General features: G+C 46.7%; 1 protein-coding gene across 3 annotated transcripts in view; it reads right to left on the bottom strand.

The window, feature by feature from the left end:
* LOC106599529 (ephrin type-B receptor 1) overlaps positions 1-20957 on the bottom strand; it is a 334841-nt gene extending 313884 nt beyond the window's left edge. For all 3 annotated transcript variants that reach the window (XM_014190808.2, XM_014190811.2, XM_014190812.2), the window contains exon 1: positions 20631-20957. In XM_014190808.2, coding sequence (XP_014046283.1) covers positions 20631-20694 — 64 coding nt within the window. In that variant the 5' untranslated portion in view covers positions 20695-20957. The remainder of the gene's footprint in view (positions 1-20630) is intronic.
* Between the last annotated feature and the right edge of the window lie 208 nt (positions 20958-21165).

Genomic DNA, 21165 nt, shown 5'->3' with positions numbered 1-21165 from the left:
ACGTAGATACATCTTTCACCAGCAGTGGACACATATCTCCATGCCTTTCTCTTCCCTTCTCCTCCTCACCATAAATGTAATCTCTTATTAAAGATAGGAGGACTGGCTGGAAATTGGGATGGGAAATGAAGGTGTGTGTGGGGGGGGGGGTGGAGAGGGGAATTCATGTGTGTGTGTGTGTGTGAGTGAGTGAGTGAGTGAGTGAGTGAGTGAGTGAGTGAGTGTGTGTGTGTGTGTGTGTGTGTGTGTGTGTGTGTGTGTGAGAGACTGAGCGTGTCCGTTTGTGTAGGTACAGTACCAGTCAAAAGTTTGGACACACCTACTCATTCAAGGGATTTTCTTTATTTTTACTATTTTCTACATTGTAGAATAATAGTGAAAGCATTCAAACTATGAAATAGCACATATTGAATCATGTAGTAACCATAAAAGTGTTAAACAAATCCAATATTTGAGATTCTTCAAAGTAGCGACACTTTGCCTTGATGACAGCTTTGCACACTCTTGGCATTCTACCAACCTGGAACGCATTTCAATTAACAGGTGTGCCTTGTTAAAAGTTCATTTGTTAAATGTGTTTCCTTCACAATGCTTTGAGCCAATCAGTTGTGCTGTGACAAGGTAGGGGTGGTATACAGAAAAGAGCCCTATTTGGTAAAAGACCATGTCACAGTCTTGGAAATGAGCAGACCAAGGCGCAGCGTGACTATAGTTCCACATATTTATTTAAGTGACACTAACCAAACAAAATAACAAAACTTACAAAGAGTAGGCACAGGATGTACTGGACTGGGGAGGCGCACTGGGAGCCAGAAGCGTGGAGCCGGCCTAAGTTTCACCAGACTGCTAACCGGATCCTCTGGTCGGATGTTGAGCAGAACACACTTGCACAACATCTAATCTTTCCCAACTTCCCCATTGCCTCCCTGACAGTCTCTGGCTCTTCAGGGCGAGTGCAGGGAGCAGGCACAGGATGTACCGGGCTGGAGAGGCACACTGGAGATCTGATGTGTGGAGCCGGCACAGGTTTCACCGGACTGATGACACGCTCCTCCAAACGCCTGCGTTGCTGCATACTCCTAGCTAACTCCATTCTCCAGTATCCTTCCTCACACTGTTCCATCGATTCCCAGGCGGGCTCTGGCACTCTCCTTGGGTAGACCGACCACTTTTCTATCACCTCCCTGACTGTCTCTGGCTCTTCCCTCTGCTCAGCCGCCAGCTCCATGTGCCCCCCCCCCAAAAAAAATTTATTGGGGTTTCTGTGGCTGCGGTCCCTGGCGTCGTCGCTGTCCCCCTATGCTCCTTGGCGACTCCCGCCAAGGAAGGGTCTCGTATCCTCTCATGTCCTCCCAAGTCCAAAACTCCCTTACCTCATTTTCACGCTGCTTGGTCCTTTGTTGGTGGGATATTCTGTCACGGTCTTGGAAATGAGCAGACCAAGACGCAGCGTGACTATAGTTCCACATATTTATTTAAGTGACACTAACCAAACAAAATAACAAAACTTACAAAGACCGTGAGGACATAGTGCCCAAACACACTAACAAACAATCAATATCCCACAAAACACAGGTGGGGAAATAGTTACCTAAATATGGTTCCCAATCAGAGGCAACGATAAACAGCTGCCTCTAATTGGGAACCACATTAGAACCAACATAGAAATAGATATACTAGATCACCCCCTAGTCACGCCCTGACCTACTACACCATAGAGAACCAAGGGCTCTCTATGGTCAGGGCGTGACAGACCAAGTCCATATTATGTCATGAACATCTCAAATAAGCAAAGAGAAATGACAGTCCATCATTACATTAAGACATGAAGGTCAGTCAATCCAGAAAATGTCAAGAACTTTGAAAGTTTCTTCAAGTGCAGTCGCAAAAACCATCAAGCGCTATGATGAAACTGGCTTTCATGAGGACCTCCACAGGAAAGGAAGACCCATAGTTACCTCTGCTGCAGAGGATAAGTTCATTAGAGTTACCGCCCTCAGAAATTGCAGCCAAAAAATGCATCACAGAGTTCAAGTAACAGACTCATCTCAACATCAACTGTTCAGAGGAGACTGTGTGAATCAGGCCTTCATGGTCGAATTGCTGCAAAGAAACTATAACTAAAGGACACCAATAAGACATTTGGGAGTGGGATACAGGCCAAGACTGCATTTCCCAATGAAACGTTATTTAATCAAATGGTGAGCAGTGTGCTCCTAGGCCTGGGGTTTAATTGCAGTAACATTAATGGACAGACTTTAATTTCACTGAGTGCTGGGAAAATAAAAATTTGGGGGGCTGCTAAGGGACATGGAATACTGGAAAGTAACTTTAACTAGAGACTGAAAAAGTAACCTGCACTGAAGTGGACTTGAATGCACACAAACACAGTTAGGGGAGGAGATGGGACATAAATTGTCCTCTGCACTAAGGTCGAATAAGGAGTGGACACTTTGTAAATGTAAGCAGACAATATCTTCACTCAAAATCCCACATTTTATCACAAAAAGTAACTCTGCTCAATACCCCCTAACCAGACCAACCCCCTCCCCCTTTCCTGGACCCCCAGGACTAAGCCTTGGGGCTTAGCTGTCAAATCAAATCATTATGGCCTTGCCTTCAACCACCATTTCATTAACAGAAAAATAAATGCACTCCTTTGTTCCTTTCCTCATTTTTTTTCATCTGTTCTGTCCCTGCCAAGCCTGTGTCCACTGCCTGTGTCAATACCCAAACGGATTCATATTTCACTTTTGCGGGAGAAGCAAAATAGAATTTTGAGGGAAAGAGAGAGCGAACAAGGGATAGAGGGAAGGAAAGGATGGAGGGATGGAAGCGTAGGGCTAGGTGATATGGCCTAAAAATAATATCTCGTGTTTTTCAAACTTATGAGCAATTCACGATAATGCTGGATATCTATTTTTGTATGTTTTCTCTAAATAAGCGTTGTTGTACAATTAAAGGTCAAATACCCTGCATTTCAAACAGTCAGCAATAAATTATACCTAGGCTAAATATAAGCCTTCCACAAGAAGACCCATTAATAATTTCATTTTATCAAAATAATGTATTTTATCAAAATAGTTTTCAAGTCTGTCTATGAAAACGCTCTTTTTGTTTCAAATTTAACCAGAAACATGCACAATACACATTCACTAATAATGACTAACTTCTTGTAACAGGAATTATAGAACATTAACACAGGTCCCATCAATGATTTCTCGAGCACTAGCCCACGTGCTAGTAAGTAGCCAACTAATCTTTATATCTCAAGTTTAGCCAACTTGGATCTATTTGCTAGTTAACAAGGTTGAACAGTTGAATTGCTATGAACACACCCTTCAGTCTGTCTCCAACAGTTTGAACAGCATGTTAGCCTGTCCACTTTGTTCAGATGTTGAACTCAAGTGCAGTTCCTTATTTTTCAGAATGAGAATGAGTTGCCAATTCCTCATATAATTGTGTTATGCTTACTGCACGTTTATAAAACACAGACTAGACAGCTAGTATAACAGTCTTTGACTAAAATGCTGCTAACGGTACAACCAGAGCATTCATTTTCCAGAATCAATGTTGATTGATATTCTCGTTTAAGTAGTGTCTGCTCTGTGCTCTATTTGAGTAGTTGAGACATAAAAATGATATCGTTAGAATAGTTAACCTCCTCTATTACAGTAAAATAATGTCTCAATGTGTTTGTGTCCATATGAACGATTCTGTGGGACCAAACCTCAAATGCAAATAGTGAGTTGAAACCGCTTGTCAGAGATCTAGATGTGATCTCTCAACTTTGTTGGCGTGAGAGGCAGGGGGAGGGGCTTGGTATGTGTGTAAACCATAGTGGAAGAGGCAAAGCGAGAGTTATCACTCTCGCTAAGTTACAGTATGTCCAAAATAAGGCCATTTTGAACCTAAGCTTGTCGCCTGCCAGAAACATGAGAACAAGCGTACATAAAATAAGAAAACCTTGATTCTTGCAATACAGGTATTTGGAATATTGCGCAAAAACATACATTTTAATTACACAAAAATATAAAATTTTCACCCAGCCCTAGGAGGGGTTACACAATGTTAAAAACTTCCCCCAGCCCTAGGAGGGGTACACAATGTTTAAAACTTCCCTCAGCCCTAGGAGGGGTACACAACATTTAAAACTTCCCCCAGCCCTAGGAGGGGTACACAATGTTTAAAACTTCCCTCAGCCCTAGGAGGGGTACCCAACATTTAAAACTTCACCCAGCCCTAGGAGGGGTACACAACGTTTAAAACTTCTCTCAACCCTAGGAGGGGTACACAACATTTAAAACTTTACCCAGCCCCAGGAGAGGTACACAACGTTTAAAACTTCCCTCAGCCCTAGGAGGGGTACACAACGTTTAAAACTTCTCTCAACCCTAGGAGGGGTACACAACGTTTAAAACTTTACCCAGCCCCAGGAGAGGTACACAACGTTTAAAACTTCCCTCAGCCCTAGGAGGGGTACACAACGTTTAAAACTTCACCCAGCCCCAGGAGAGGTACACAACGTTTAAAACTTCCCTCAGCCCTAGGAGGGGTACACAACGTTTAAAACTTCACCCAGCCCTAGGAGGGGTACACAACGTTTAAAACTTCACTCAGCCCCAGGAGGGGGTACACAACGTTTAAAACTTCACCCAGCCCCAGGAGGGGTACACAACGTTTAAAACTTCACCCAGCCCCAGGAGGGGTACACAACGTTTAAAACTTCACCCAGCCCTAGGAGGGGTACACAACGTTTAAAACTTCCCTCAGCCCTAGGAGGGGTACACAAAGTTTAAAACTTCACCCAGCCCCAGGAGGGGTACACAACGTTTAAAACTTTACCCAGACCCAGGAGGGGTACACAACGTTTAAATCTTCACCCAGCTCCAGGAGGGGTACACAAATTTAAAACTTCACAACTGCATCTTTTCTCTCCAGATGAAATCCTGCGTCTAGTGAGGTCCAGCTGCCCGACAACCTGTCTGCTCGACCCCCTCCCCGGCCCCCCCAACTTCTCCAGACCATCTCTGGAGGCCTTCTCACTTCCCTCATCAACTCATCCCTGACCACTGGCTGCATCCCCTCTGACTTCAAAATGACCAGAGTCGCTATCCCTCCCCAAGAAACAAAGGCACTGTATCGCAGTGCTAGAGGCGGAGGAGGGTTTGGCCGGTGGAGCTTTACTTGGCTCATTGTGCTCTAGCGACTCCTTGTGATGGGCCAGGGGCCTGCAGGCTGACCCCAGTTGCCAGTTGAATGGTGTTTCTTCCGACACACTGGTGCGGCTGGCTTCCGGGTTAAGCTGGCAGGTGTTAAGGAGCGTGTTTAGACGGATCATGTTTTGGAGGACGCATGACTCCACCTTCGCCTCTCCCGAGCACGTTGGGAGTTGCAGCGATGAGACAAGATCGAAAAAGGGGGGTATTTTTTTTATATAAGACCGGTATTTCTTCTTTCTTTTATTTCCAATAAACTTGAGCGTGCTGTCTCTGACGATCTTCTTGACCCTAACCAGTCAGGCTTCAAGATGGGTCACTCAACCGAGACTGCTCGCCTCTGTGTCACGAAGGCTCTCTGCACTGCCAAAGCTGATTCTCTCTCCTCTGTTCTCATTCTCCTAGATCTATCCACTTCCTTCAATGAACTATCAGATCCTCCTCTCCACACTCTCAGGGCTGGGCATCTCAAACTCTGCACACTCTTGGATTGCATCCTACCTGGCAAACCGATCCTACCAGATGACGTGGAGAGGATCTGTGTCTGCACCATGTACTCTCACTACTGGTGTCCCCCAGGACATGGTTCTAGGCCCTCTCCTCTTCTCTCGATACACCAAGTCACTCGGCTCCATCATATCCTCACATGGTCTCTCCTATCAATGCTATGCAGATGACACTCAACTACTTTTTTCCTTTCACCCTTCTGACAACCAGGTGGCGACACGCATCTCTGTGTCCCTGGCAGATATCTCAGCTTGGATGTCGGCCCACTACCTCAAGCTCAACAAGACGGAGCTGCTCTCCCTCCCAGGGAAGACCTGACCGCTCCAAGACCTCGCTGTTGGCTGGGCTCCCCGCTTTTGCCATCAAACCCCTGCAACTTATCCAGAACCTTCCCTTCCTTTTAGGCTATCCTCAAAAAAATGTATTACAATGACTGAGAAATGTGTTTGTCCCACCTGGCTATCTTAAGATAAACTGTAAGTCACTCTAGATAAGAGTGTCTGCTAAATGACTAAAATGTAAAATATAAATTTAACTGAAAGAAAGAGAACAGGGGATGGAGGGAAGGAGGAAGGGAGGAGGTACACAACCAATTATTCCAAGGTTGGAGGTTGAGAGAGGAGAAAAGTCTGCCTCTGCTGCTGGTTCGGCTGCTGTTTCAAGTTTTAATTAAAATTTTCATTTCCTCCTCTGAAAAAAGGAAAGAAAAAGCCAGCCCAAGTCAATAGCGTGGGCATTGTTGAGCTAGCGATGCAAATTGCGGTGTTGGGAAGCTTGCTGTATCTGGTTGGTCTGTAAGAGTAGAGGCCCCAGAAGTAGGGACACTGTAGGACTCAGGAGAAACAGGACTCAATAATGAATACTTTCTGCTTTGCTTTTCTCTCTCTCTCTCTGTCCCCCCTCTCTCTCTCTCTGTGTCTTTCAATCTTTCTCTCCAATCTCTCTCTTCTTTCTTCTCTCCAATCTCTCCTCGGCTAATATCGAAGAGGCTCCCCTTTAATGCTGACTGGCTGTTTGTAACCCTATTCCCCCCGAGTCAGAACAGGTAATGGCAGAAATCATGCCCTCTTTTCACATTGCTAACCCATTTCAGAGAAAGACAGGTAATTGCTAATGTCAATAACTCACATTTCCACATCACGCATTTTCACATTTTATGTGTTTGTGTTCTGAGAAACAGATTCACGAAGGAAAACGGTGATTCAGAGTGTTTGGGTTGAGTCATACAGGTCTGGTCCAGCATCAAATGAATGTTATGATGTGTGATTGGTTAGACAAGCTGGTCTATTCAGTGCTTAGGCGTGTGATTTTGGGCTGGGCGATATGGCCTTAAAACAATATCTACATTTTTTCAAACTTATGGACGATTCACTTATATATTTTTCCCTAAGTAAGGGTTGTTGTACAATTAAACGTCAAATACACTGCATTTCAAACAGTCAGCAATAATCTAATGAATTCAGGGCTTGTAAAATTATACCTAGGCTAAATATAAGCCTTCCACATGAAGACCCATTAATCATTTCCTTATTTTATCAAAATAGTTTAACTTGTGTTTATGCAATAATCACTGATCTGGCTTTCAAGTCAGTCTATGAAAATGTCCTTTCTGTTACAAATTTAAACAGAAACATGCATAATGCACATTCACTAATATTGACTAACTTCTTGTAGCAGGCAATATAGAACATTAACAACAACAACAACAACAAAACTATTGAGTCTTGCGAGACAGGCATTTGGAGTGTCGCAGAAAAATATCTGAATTACAGTTTTTCTAGATTGCTAAGACACTTTTAATGAAACTGGTGTCGACTTGATGTCCATCATAACCTAATTAGCACAACAGCATTATTTTTTGTAAAACTAAGTCATTTCTCATTGCTTTCACACACAATGCAAATGCTAAGCACATTTTTTGCAACTCTCTGCAAAAGACGCAAAACTCAGTTGAGTAAATCATGACAAACAAAATTAAAACATTAGCTCACAGCTGATACAAATTACTCCCATGAATGTCAACCTCTTCTGCGGTGGGGGCAAAACGTCTTTGCACAATTGTTCAATCAGCAATCAGCCCTTATTCATGTATAAATGAAGTCTTCTCTGAGTTGCTGTTTGCATGAATGGATCAAGTAAGAGGCCGAAGGCAAGGACAAAGGAGAGGTAGAGGGGCCCATAGAGGAAGATAGTTCAGCTCTCAGTTAAAATGGAAAAAGGTCAAATAAAGCCTTTTGTTTCAGGATATTCATGCTCGAGTGACATTTCTGCATTAGTCAGCTTTGGTAAAATCATTTTAGGAAAAAATAATACAGCCCATGCTGTGATAATATGTTTTTTTTCCTATTATAGTATCAACAAATGGCCTAGAAAAAATATAAAAGAGGGTTAACCATGTTAGGGTATTATGATAATTGTAGGCCTACTTAGTATTTATTGGGATATCTGTATGATGGCGCCAGAAAGGATGGCTGCTGTTTTATTGGCTCTTAACCAGCCGTGCTATTTTGTTAGATTTCTCGCATTGTTTGAAACTCCTTTTGTACATAATGTTGCTGCTACCATCTCTTATGACCGAAAATAGCTTCTGGACATCAGAACAGCAATTACTCACCTCGACTTGGACAAATATTTTTTCTTTAATGAGTCAGACGGGAAGGACATACACCAGACACCTGAACAGGCCCTCATCCCGTCATTCGCAGGAGAAAGAAACAGAGATTTAGTGGAAAGAGATCGGGGTGCCTTGTGAGGATCAGGCGACAAATAGCTAATCTGCCTTTGCCATCCGTACTGTTAGCCAATGTTCAATCGCTGGAAAACAAATGGGACGAACTAAAAGTTCATATATATCCTACCAACGGGACAATAAAAACTGTAATATTTTATGTTTCACCGAGTCATGGCTGAACAACGACATTAATAACATACAGCTGGTGGGTTACACACTCTATCGGCAGGATATGAGAGCAGCCTCTGGTAAACAACAGCTGGTGCACGATATCTAAGGAAGTCTCAAGGTTTTGCTCGCCTGAGTTAGAGTATCTCATGATAAGCTGTAGACCACACTATCTACCTAGAGAGTTTTCATCTGTAGCTGTCTACATACCACCACAGACCGATGCTGGATCTAAGACCGCACTCAATAAGCTGTAAACCGTCATAAGCAAACAGGAAAATGCTAGTCCATTGCCCCCCCCCCTTATTTTACGCTGCTGCTACTCTCTGTTATTATTTATGCATAGTCACTTTAATAACTCTACCGACTGCACATGTACATAAACTCAGCAAAAAAAGAAACGTCCTCTCACTGTCAACTGCGTTTATTTTCAGCAAACTTAACATGTGTAAAAATATTGTATGAACATAACAAGATTCAACAACTGAGACATAAACTGAAGTTCCACAGACATATGACAGAAATTGAATAATGTGTCCCTGAACAAAGGGGGGATCAAAATCAAAAGTAACAGTCAGTATCTGGTGTGGCCACCAGCTGCATTAAGTACTGCAGTTCATCTCCTCCTCATGGACAGCACCAGATTTGCTGAGATGTTACCCCACTCTTCCACCAAGGCACCTGCAAGTTCCCCGACATTTCTGGGGGCAATGGCCCTAGCCCTCACCCTCCGATCCAACAGGTCCCAGACGTGCTCAATGGGATTGAGATCCGGGCTTTTCGCTGGCCATGGCAGAACACTGACATTTCTGTCTTGCAGGAAATCACACACAGAACAAGCAGTACGGCTGGTGACATTGTCATGCTGGAGGGTCATGTCAGGATGAGCCTGCAGGAAGGGTACCACATGAGGGAGGAGAATGTCTTCCCTGTAACACACAGCGTTGAGATTTCCTGCAATGACAACAGGCTCAGTCCGATGATGCTGTGACACACCACCCCAGACCTTGATAGACCCTCCACCTCCAAATCGATCCTGCTCCAGAGTACAGGCCTCGGTGTAACGCTCATTCTTTCGATGATAAACGCAAATCCGACCATCACCCCTGGTGAGACAAAACCGCGACTCGTCAGTGAAGAGCACTTTTTGCCAGTCCTGTCTGTTCCAGCGACGGTGGGTTTGTACCCATAGGTGACGTTGTTGCCGGTGATGTCTGCTGAGGACCTGACTTACAACAGGCCTACAAGCCCTCAGTCCAGCCTCTCTCAACCTATTGCGGACAGTCTGAGCACTGACGGAGGGATTGTGCGTTCCTGGTGTAACTCGGGCAGTTGTTGTTGCCATCCTGTACCTGTCCCGCAGGTGTGATGTTCGGATGTACCGATCCTGTGCAGGTTTTGTTACACGTGGTCTGCCACTGCGAGGACGATCAACTGTCCGTCTTGTCTCCCTGTAGCTCTGTTTTAGGCGTCTCACAGTACGGAAATGTATTGCCCTGGCCACATCTGCAGTACTCATGCCTCCTTGCAGCATGCCGAAGGCACGTTCACACAGATGAGCTGGGACCCTGGGCATCTTTCTTTTGGTGTTTTTCAGAGTCAGTAGAAAGACCCCTTAATTGCCTACCGTCTGTAAGCTGTTCGTGTCTTCACGACCGTTCCACAGGTGCATTTTCATTAATTGTTTATGGTTCATTGAACAAGCATGGGAAACAGAGTTTAAACCCTTTACAATGAAGATCTGTGAAGTTATTTGGATTTTTACGAATTATCTTTGAAAGACAGGGTCCTTAAATAGGGACGTTTCTTTTTATGCTTGAGTTTATTACCTCAATTACCTCGACACCGGTGCCCCCGCACATTGACTCTGTACCGGTACCCCCTGTATATAGCCTTGCTATTGTTATTTTACTGCTGTTCTTTAATTATTTGTTACTTTTATCTCTTACTTTTTAGGTATTTTCTTAAAACTGCATTGTTGGTTAATTGTTTGTAAGTATGCATTTCACTGTCGTATTCGGCGCATTGATTTGATTGTGTAACGATTGATTGAAATAACTTTTCATTAGATAACAAGTTGTATGTTTAGATGGAGGTAGCTGATTTTGTGTCATGTACAGAATTTCATGTTTTGAAAGTTTTAATGCATTTTGCAAATTAAATATGTAACTTTGGCCAACGTGTTTCAGTTTGGGGCTTCGTGTTAATTGTTTGGACAAATGTGCTCAAGCAATCAAGAAAATTGTAATTCGATTTATCACCCAGCTCTAGAGTGATTGGTTATATAAACTGATCTATCCAGTGTTTGGACGTGTGATTGGTTAGATAAGGCAGTCTAGCCAGTGTTTGGACATGTGATTGGTTAGATAAGGCAGTCTATTCAGTGTTTGAACATGTGATTGGTTAGATAAGGCTGTCTATCCAGTATTTGGATGTGTGATTGGTTTGATAAGGCAGTCTATCTAATGGTATCATCCACCTGTGCTGCATGATGATAGCAGGAGAGTGTGAAGCGAGACCAGTAAAACACAACATTCCACAGAGATAGCGTCTCTACAGCGAATCCGAACACAGGAGCCTGTGACAGTCAGGACTAGACCACTAACATGTAATGCTAGTGAAGACGAGGGTGTCTATTCCCATGCAAGTGCACACATGAATACACAGATACGCAAATGGACACACACAGACACACACACACACGTATAGACAAACACAAAGTGGACTGTGCACAAACACACACACACAGGCAGTCACACAAACAGAAACACACAGACACACACATGCACACACACATGCACACACACACACACACAACGACTCACTGACAACACACACACAAATCACATTCCACTCCATCTCCCCCAACACCACCTCCTATCCACCATCTGGCTGTTTTGAGGCTCGGATGTCTCTGGGGTAAGGTGAGCTCTGAGGGGGATTGTGTGTGTGCGTCCTGTGGGTGGTGAAAGCCATGGAAGACTGGCTCCACTGAGCTGTAACAGCCCTAATGCCCCTCAGTTCTCTGTAATGGTCCTTGGCATCATGGTCTCAGGCATCATGGTCTCAGGCATCATGGTCTTAGGCATCATGGTCTCTGGCATCAGAATGGCGGATGGGCCATCTTCCTCAGTCAGGCTTCGAACAGTGGCAGGGCTGGAGGCAGGCTGGGGGGTCACCACTATCACAAAGCCTTTAGAGCTTATTGTAGCCAGAACAAACATATATTCACGATTTCACTAATATCATCAAATCAATAAATCAGAGCACGTTTTTGGCTCATTCAGTAGTTTTTACCTGATTAAGTAGAACCCTGTTGAAAAATTATGTTAAAAGTATAATTTATATTCCAAAAAGATACATTGACCATAAGAATTTTAATGCTTCCTATTGTCATGACTTTTTGATTTATGGCCCAGTGTCAAAACACCGGTTTTAAATTCTTCATCAATATGCTGAAAAAACTTGTGATATTTTGAAGACCAATACATAAAAGTTACTCTCTAGACACACGTCACACTTGTGTTCAGATTATTGTATTTAGCTAAATTAGTAGCTTATAAACAGCACACGCACCAGTATTTACCAAGCGGTCACTCAAGACTGGAATTGATTAGCTTGTTCTACTGTGATCAAAAACAAGGGCAAATTAATCACTCACATCAATATTGTATTGAAATCAATTAACTTGAGTATACTGCATATATCTGTTGATAAATGAGAACCTGTTGTAGTAATTCGTAGGCGATGTCATGGCGACGTGGGCTAGAAAAGCTCATGTGCAGAAACACGTCATTGGGTCTAACGGTCGCGTCGCGCCGAACTGTGCATGTGCAGGCCGTCAAAACAAAGGCACTCCATCAATATAAAGTTGTTTTGATGAAAATGAAAACGTGTCAGTATCACGACTTCCGCCGAAGTTGGTCCCTCTCCCTGTTCGGGCGGCATTCGGCGGTCGAAGTCACCGATCTTCTAGCCATCGCTGATCCACTTTTCATTTTCCATTGGTTTTGTCTTGTCTTCCATCACACCTGGTTCCAATTCCATCAATTACACGTTGTGTATTTAACCCTCTGTTCCCCCTCATGTCCTTGTCGGCATTGCACTACAGAATTACCGACCAAACTATGGAGTCAGCAGGAGCAGGTACCCCGGGTATAGGGGTAGAGGAGCGCGTCCTGGAGCACGCAGCAATGCTCCACCATCTTGGCACCGCCATGGACCGCGTTGTCCAGACAATGGACCGCTGGGAGAGACAGGGAGTTCTTCCAGCGCCTCCACCAGCACAATCGGAGTCTCCCCTGAGCGCCCCTCTTCCTCCTGTTCCCAGTGGGATTCGTCTCTCACTGCCCCAGGAATAAGACGGAAAGGCTGCGAACTGCCAGGGGTTCCTTTTACAACTAGACCTATACCTGGCCACCGTCCACCCGGCTCCGTCGGGCCATGAGAGGATGTCCGCCCTCGTCTCGTGCCTCACCGGGAAAGCCCTGGAGTTGGCCAACGCCGTGTGGAGAGAGGGAGATGCGGCGTTGGACCAGTTTGAGGAGTTCACCCGCCGTTTCCGGGCTGTCTTCGACCACCCGCCCGAGGGTAGAGCAGTGGGTGAACGCCTCTTCCATCTGAGGCAGGAGACGAGGAGTGCCCAGGAGTTCGCCCTGGAGTTTAGGATCCTGGCTGCCGGCGTGGGATGGAACGACAGGGCCCTGATCGACCATTACCGCTGCAGTCTGCGCGAGGACGTCCGTCGGGAGTTGGCCTGCAGAAACACCACCCTCACGTTCGACCAGCTGGTGGACCTGTCCATCCGGCTGGACAATCTGCTGGCTACCCGCGGATGTTCAGATCGGGGACTGGTGGTTCCATCCTCCCGCACCCCCTATCCGATACCCATTGAGCTGGGAGGGGCGGTGTGCAGAGAGACCGGAGGGGGTTCCAGCTCGTGCACCATCTGTGGCCGCAGAGGTCACACTGCCGGTCGGTGCTGGGTTGGTTCCTCTGGGGATCGAGGCAGCAAGCAGGGCACTCTGGCGTCACCCCAGGTAAGCCGGCACCAATCTCACCCAGAGCCCTCAGTTGCACATATGTTTGTGTGTGTCACTTTCCCTGAGTTTTCCCCAGATTCCCAGCATAAGGCGCTCGTCGATTCAGGCGCGGCTGGGAAATTTATTGATAGAGCGTTAGCCCATAGTTTAGGGATCCCCAATGTTCCCGTGGCTGTGCCCTTCCCCGTTCATGCCTTAGATAGTCGACCATTAGGGTCAGGGTTGATTAGGGAGGTCACCGCTCCTTTGGGCATGGTGACGCAAGGGGGTCATAAGGAGAGAATTAGTCTCTTCCTTATTGACTTTCCTGCGTTTCCCGTGGTGCTGGGCCTACCCTGGTTAGCTTGTCATAACCCCACTGTTTCTTGGACACAGAAGGCTCTCACGGGGTGGTCGCGAGAGGGCTCAGGTAGGTGTTTAGGGGTTTCCGTTGGCGCCACTACGGTGGAGAGTCCAGACCAGGTCTCCACCGTGTGCATTCCCCCTGAATATGCCAATTTGGCTCTCAATTACCACCCCATCGACTGGGCGATTGTGTGATAAATCTCCTGGTAGACGCTGCACTTCCCAGGAGTCACGCGTTTCCCCTCTCACAGGCAGGGACGGAGGCTATGGAAACATAGGTCTCCGAATCCCTGCGTCAGGGGTACATTCGGTCCTCCACTTCACCCGCCTCCTCGAGTTTCTTTTTTGTGAAGAAGAAGGAGAGAAGTCTGCGCCCGTGTATTGACTATCGGGGTCTGAATCAGATCACTGTGAGGTATAGTTACCTGCTACCGCTCATAGCCACAGCGATTGAGTCAATGCACGGGGCGCGCTTCTTCACCAAACTACATCTCAGGAGTGCTTACAACCTGGTGCGTGTCCGGGAGGGAGACGAGTGGAAGACGGCTTTCAGTACGACCTCAGGGCACTATGAGTACCTTGTCATGCCGTATGGGTTGATGAATGCGCCATCAGTCTTCCAAGCCTTTGTAGACGAGATTTTCAGGGACATGCATGGGCAGGGTGTAGTGGTGTATATTGATGACATTTTGATATACTCAGCTACACGCGCCGAGCATGTGTGGAGACATTGGATTGAGGAGGCTAAACACCCTTTTCTCATCTGGACTGACCACCGCAATCTGGAGTACATCCGGGCAGCGAGGAGACTGAACCCTCGCCAGGCAAGGTGGGCCATGTTTTTCACCCATTTTGTGTTTACACTTTCCTACAGACCAGGCTCCCAGAACGTGAAGGCAGACGCATTGTCCCGGCTGTATGACACAGAGGAGCGGCCCATGGATCCCACTCCCATACTCCCCGCCTCCTGCCTGGTGGCGCCAGTAGTGTGGGAGCTGGACATGGACATAGAGCAGGCATTACGTGCAGAGCCCGCTCCCGTCCAGTGTCCCGCTGGGCGTCTGTACGTCCCGTCTGCTGTTCGTGACCGGTTGATCTATTGGGCCCACACGTCACCCTCCTCTGGTCATCATGGGATCGGTCGGACAGTGCGCTGTTTGAGCGGGAGGTACTGGTGGCCTACCTTGGCTAAGGACATGAGGGTTTATGTTTCCTCCTGCTCGGTGTGCGCCCAGTGTAAGGCTCCTAGGCACAAGCCCAGAGGTAAGCTCGTGCCCTGGGCCGAGATGGCACAGAACTCACGTCACCCCTCCTCCACTAACCTCTCTCCCTTCCAGTGCGTACTGGGGTGCCAGCCGGTTCTGGCACCTTGGCATCAGAGTCCGACCGAGGTTCCTGCGGTGGACGACTGGTTCAGGCGCACACAGGAGACATGGGAAGCTGTCCGTGTTCACCTTCAGCAGGCCGTGACGCACCAAAAGGTGAACGCAGATCGCCACCGCAGTGAGGCCCCGGTGTTCGCACCGAGGGACCGGGTCTGGCACTCGACCCAAAACCTGCCCCTCCGCCTGCCCTGCCGGAAGCTGGGTCCACGGTTTGTGGGGCCATTTAAAGTCCTGAGGAGAGTGAACGAGGTTTGTTATTGGTTACAGCTTCCACCCGATTACTGTATTAACCCCTCGTTCCATGTGTCTCTCCTTAGGCTGGTGGTGGCTGGCCCGCTCCAGGAGTCTGAGGTGCGTGAGGTTCCTCCGCCCCCTATAGACATCGGGGGGGGCGTACTCCGTTCGCTCCATACTGGATTCGAGGCATCGGGCGAGGGGCCTTCAGTATCTCGTGGAGTGGGAGGGGTACGGTCCGGAGGAGAGGTGCTGGGTTCCGGTCGAGGACGTGTTGGACCCTTCAATGCTGCAGGAGTTCCACCGTCTTCGCCTGGATCGCCCTGCGCCTCGCCCTCCGGGTCGTCCCCGAAGCCGGTGTCAACTCGCTGCTGGAGCCGCGCGTCAAGGGGGGGGGTACTGTCACGACTTCCGCCGAAGTTGGTCCCTCTCCTTGTTCGGGCGGCGTTTGGCGGTCGAAGTCACTGACCTTCTAGCCATCGCTGATCTACTTTTCATTTTCCATTGGTTTTGTCTTGTCTTCTATCACACCTGGTTCCAATTCCATCAATTACATGTTGTGTATTTAACCCTCTCTTCCCCTCATGTCCTTGTCGGTAATTGTTTCTTGTAGTGCTTATGCATGGTATGCTGGTATTTACCGGGTTTAGTTTGACCCAATTATTGTATTGTTCTGTTGACGGTGGTTTATGGATATTAAACGGCACCGTTGTAAATCAGTTTTCGCTCTCCTGCACCTGACTTCTCTGCCGCCAGTACACATTGCACTACAGTCAGTTTGTCACTCTCACGAGGTTGGAGTAATAACATGTTCAACTACTTAAGACATTGGGTCTAATCTGAGTTGTGCCTTTCGAAATCGAGAAAATGAACAGCTAAGGAAGAATTGTTCACTTCCCCAAATCCAAACCGCGGTCTGGTCTGCTGAGTCTGCTTCGCGAAGCATTCCCGGAGGTATCGTGATGTTGGGCCTCTGGGTTTAGAAAATGCTTTGGGTAAGTGTTAGATTTCATAAGTGTTATGAAGGCAGGTGCCAGGCCAGCAGCAAAGTATAACTATTTTCTCTCCAAGCACTCTAATGTAACCATTACAGGTTAATAACACGACGCAACGCAGAGTGCCTGGATACAGACCTTAGCCGTGGTATATTGGCCATATACCACAAACCCCTGAGGTACCTTATTGCTATTATAAACTGGTTACTGGTAATTAGATTAGTACAAATAAATGTTTTGTCATACCCATGGTATACGGTCTGATATACCACAGCTGTCAGCCAATCAGCATTCAGGGCTCGAACCACCCAGATTATAATAGCCCTACATACCACTCGGCTCACAACACAGGCCAGAAGTGTACACTATAGATGCTGCAGGATATGGAAAGTGTAGAATTGCATTCTACTTCACACAGCATTATAGGTCAGCAGATCAGCACTAGCCCTGTAGCAAAGATGCATACAGGCCCATACACACAAGCACTCACACACGTATGACTGTGTTTCACCCCTCCTTCCCATACAGAACAGGGCTGTTTTTTATCTTTCTCCATTTGGAGAGAGGGAGTGAGAGGTGAGGACTGGTCTTCTAAACCTCCATTAGTGACTTCTCTCTCTTCATCACAGATGGGGTCAAGGTCTCTCTCTCTCCCTCTCTATCAAACACAAACACAGTCAATTTTATTACAAAAAAAGTACTTCTGTTTGCTGAATCTACTGTAACGCTGCACTCTTCTTATTCAGACATCATATAGATACTGCCTAGAGAGAATTGGGTCCGTGTTATTATACTAGGAACTGATATGACAGAGAATGTGTTGGTTTGACTGGAAGATGACGTGGCGGTTGAAGCTCATGCATGAACATGTACTAGTCTTATTATCGTTAATCCATCATGCCACTGGGTAGGTGTTATTACAGTATCGCTGGTATTCAATACCTCCTCCTATGGGACTGGTTACTATACACACACCTGTTGTCTTCTGGGTTGGACATCTCTCTCTCTCTCTCTCTCTCTCTCTCTCTCTCTCTCCCACACACACGCACAAAGGCTGTTGGATTTGCTATCATCAGCATCAACTTGTACCTATTTAGCAACGGATGACTTCATGATCATGGCTGTTCTTTGCCAAACACAATCTTTACGTTTTTCATCTAACTCCCTTTTCTCCAGCCCTTTCTCTCTCTCCCACCCTCACTCTTTCTCCTGCCCTCTCTCTTTCTCCTGCCCTCTCTCTTTCCCTCACTCTCTCTTTCTCACCCGCTGCCTCTCTCCCTCCTGCCCTCTCTCATTCTTCTGGCCTCTCTCTCTCTTTCCCTCACTCTCTCTCTTCTCTCTGGTTCCTGCTGTAGTTGATGAATGTGTCTTGTACCAGAACAGTCAGTCCCCAGCTAGTTAATGGAGGATTTGGTTGTTCTCTCTCTCTCTCTCTCTCTCTCTCTCTCTCTCTCTCTTTCTCCCTCCATCTCTATGTCCTCTCTCTGTCCCTCGCCACTTTCTCTTCCCCTCCTCTTCCTCCTTCTCTCACTACCCCTCCATCTATATACCCCTCTCTCTCCTTCTCCATCCATACATCCATTTCTCTCTCCCAGTCAGCTAAGCAGCCTTAATTGGTTTAAGGGCAAACAGAAATAAGCAATGGCTCTATAAGTAGTGGAGAATGACCACTATTGTTGTGAATAATGATACACACTTGCACAGAGAGAGAGGGAGTAAGAGAGAGAGCTGGAGAGAGAGAGATAAAGAGAGAGATGGGGTACTGCACATGCATTTTTTCTCTAATGGAATGCAAATACCTCTTCTCTCTGTCCTCTCTATCATCCCTCTCTTGGCCCAGCCCATGATGATTTACCTACTGTATGTCTCTGTGCTTTTCCTCTCCTCTGCCATTGTGTGTGTGTGTGTGTGTGTGTGTGTGTGTGTGTGTGTGTGTGTGTGTGTGTGTGTGTGTGTGTGTGTGTGTGTGCGCACGCGCGCGTCCTTGCCTGCCTGCCTGTGTCAGTGTGTGGGTGCTTGCCTCCAGCCCCCAAACGATCCCTCACACGTAACCAGAGCCACAGCCAGCCAGTCATTTCTAATGTCCCATAAACAGTTGATAGGATCAGGGTTTTCTGACCCGGTCTTTCTAACATCATGACCTTTCATTGAAGCCATGGCTGCCCTCACACGGACAGACGTCTGCCATCAGTCAGACAGACGTCACTGTGTGTCTCTGTGTGTCTACCAGTCCATCCACCACATATCAGCCTAGTGGAGGAGCTACTCTCTATTCATCACCAATCTGTCCATATGGTCAGTGGTGCCCCCCCCCCCCCCCCCAGACACACACGTAGTCTTATACACAAACACGTCTCATATATACACACAGGGTGATCTCTGACACTGTGTCTGTGATTACGGGGCTGATGTGGTGATTAGGGACAGATAATCAGATTAACAGGGACACAGATCTGGGGAGGGATAATGTGGCAAGGGCTCTCTCTCTCTCACACACACACACACACACACACACACAGTAACACACACAGAGAGAGAGAGAGAGTGAGGCCAACAGATTCTAGATCATATCAGCTAACATCTTAACCTGCCCGTGAGACAATCTCCTTTCAATTAACCAGCCTAAACAAGGAAATCACTCTCATCGCTGGTGTTGCCTGGGTAAACCAATGTGTCTCCCCTACCCATCTGTTCAACCCAATACCCAGCTTTGTCTTTCTGGACAGACCGTTAAAGCTACAGTCAGGGATTTCGGTTCAATGGGTCACGTGTGTGTGTGATAGAATACGATGAATATAAACAAGCAAGCAGCGCTTTACTGAATTACATAGCAACACAGCTACCCAGGCAGCATGAACGTTGTAATCATTATGAGAATAAAAAGATGAAACAGAGATACTACGATCATGTAACGCCCACTGCACTTGCTAGTCTTTAATTCATTCCACTTGTTTATGCTAAGCAGAGAACCACGAGAGACCATCTGCTTTGGAGAGTGTGTGAGCATAGAAAGTGAAGTTTGAGAACTCTTCCGTAGTCAAGAGGCTGAAGCATGATATGCATGCAGCACATACATTATGTCTAGTGCCCAAGTCCCTCGGCTCCTACACAGGAAATGAAGAACATGTTAAAGCTCTAAGAAGGGCTATTTAGCCAAGGATGCTGATGGCACACTTGTCTGTTGATTTCCCTTACACACTTGTGTATCTGTCTGTGCGTGTGGGTGGGTGCCAAAGAGGACCAGCCAGACAGACCAGAAAACAGACAGGGAAAATGATCCTATTGTACGTACATGTAGCCACAGAGTTCTGATCTGGAGGTGCCTCATCACCATGGTTTGATCTGGCGGAGACATTACTGTCGCTAAACAGTTCCAGCAGCCATCTATAAAATCGCCCGATATTTATCCTACTGCTGCTCGGAGTTGGCGCTAAAAACAAATGAGAAGCCTATGTCAGGACGTGACCCGAACAACATACGGAGCCTACGAGGCGGAGAGGGCTAGCCTACACCCAGGCGCTGAGGACGACACTCGCAGGGAAAAGAGCATCTCTCCCTGTTATGTCACAGATAGTGTTCCAAACCTGATGTAGGCTATAGATCACCACACAATTATCTCATGGAATAATAAGCCACCCCAACAAAACAAATAAAAGGAGGCTCCCACATGTTGGCTATATTTTAATTGTGTAACGAAAACCAATTCAAAGAGAAGTTTATAGAATTTATTGAACCAGTGCGTTGAAGGCTATTGCCAGACCCACTGACACAGAGAGACCACTGCTCCGTCCTATTCGGAATAAAATAACGGGAACCGGCTTGCCATGACCAACGTGCATTCCATCCCCTGTATTCAACTGACATCACAGAGCGCACGCTCTCACCGTTACAATGTGCATGTGCCATTCCATTGGAGAGCCGCGCGAGAGAGCCAGTGTGAGTTCCGGAGCGGAGCAGTCATTCCAAACCATCAAAACACAGCAATGATCATTCCCATAATTTACCTTCCATCGCAGAAACCGTGGTGGTGATGATGACACATAAAACTGCAAACAAATCCACAGTCATTGCAGAAATGTATAGTCCACACAGTCTATAGGCCTATCCACTGAGAACCACGCAGGACACGCACACAAAAAAAATCCCTTCGGTTGTCACAGAGCGGTGTATTCATTCCAGTCAGTAAACCCGTGTTATGAGAGTCACATTTCCAGCCGTACTAAAACAGTGCGTGACAACCAGTGTAGGACCCTGCCGAATGTATGGGATGGAGGCGAGAGTGAGAAGTGGGCAAGACAGCTTCTTTACACCCCGCTAAAGCGGCAGGGCCAATCACAGATTTAAAAGTGAAAATCGCTAACCAATCGCCAATGGTCTGCTCCTCCCAGCTGCATTGTGAAAACACAAAACTTTTCCCTGACCTATTTGAAACGACAGCCGACCGCGTCAGCGAAGGAGAATACCACCACCAATTGGTCCGTTTGGGTATTACATTATTAGATGGTCCTCAAAAATGAATAGAAGACCTACATTTCTCAT

Source organism: Salmo salar, chromosome ssa03, assembly GCF_905237065.1.
Source record: "Salmo salar chromosome ssa03, Ssal_v3.1, whole genome shotgun sequence".
In the NCBI taxonomy this organism is placed as follows: domain Eukaryota; kingdom Metazoa; phylum Chordata; class Actinopteri; order Salmoniformes; family Salmonidae; genus Salmo; species Salmo salar.
The sequence above is the reverse complement of the archived record's forward strand: the minus strand, read 5'-3'. Positions and strand labels throughout refer to the sequence as shown.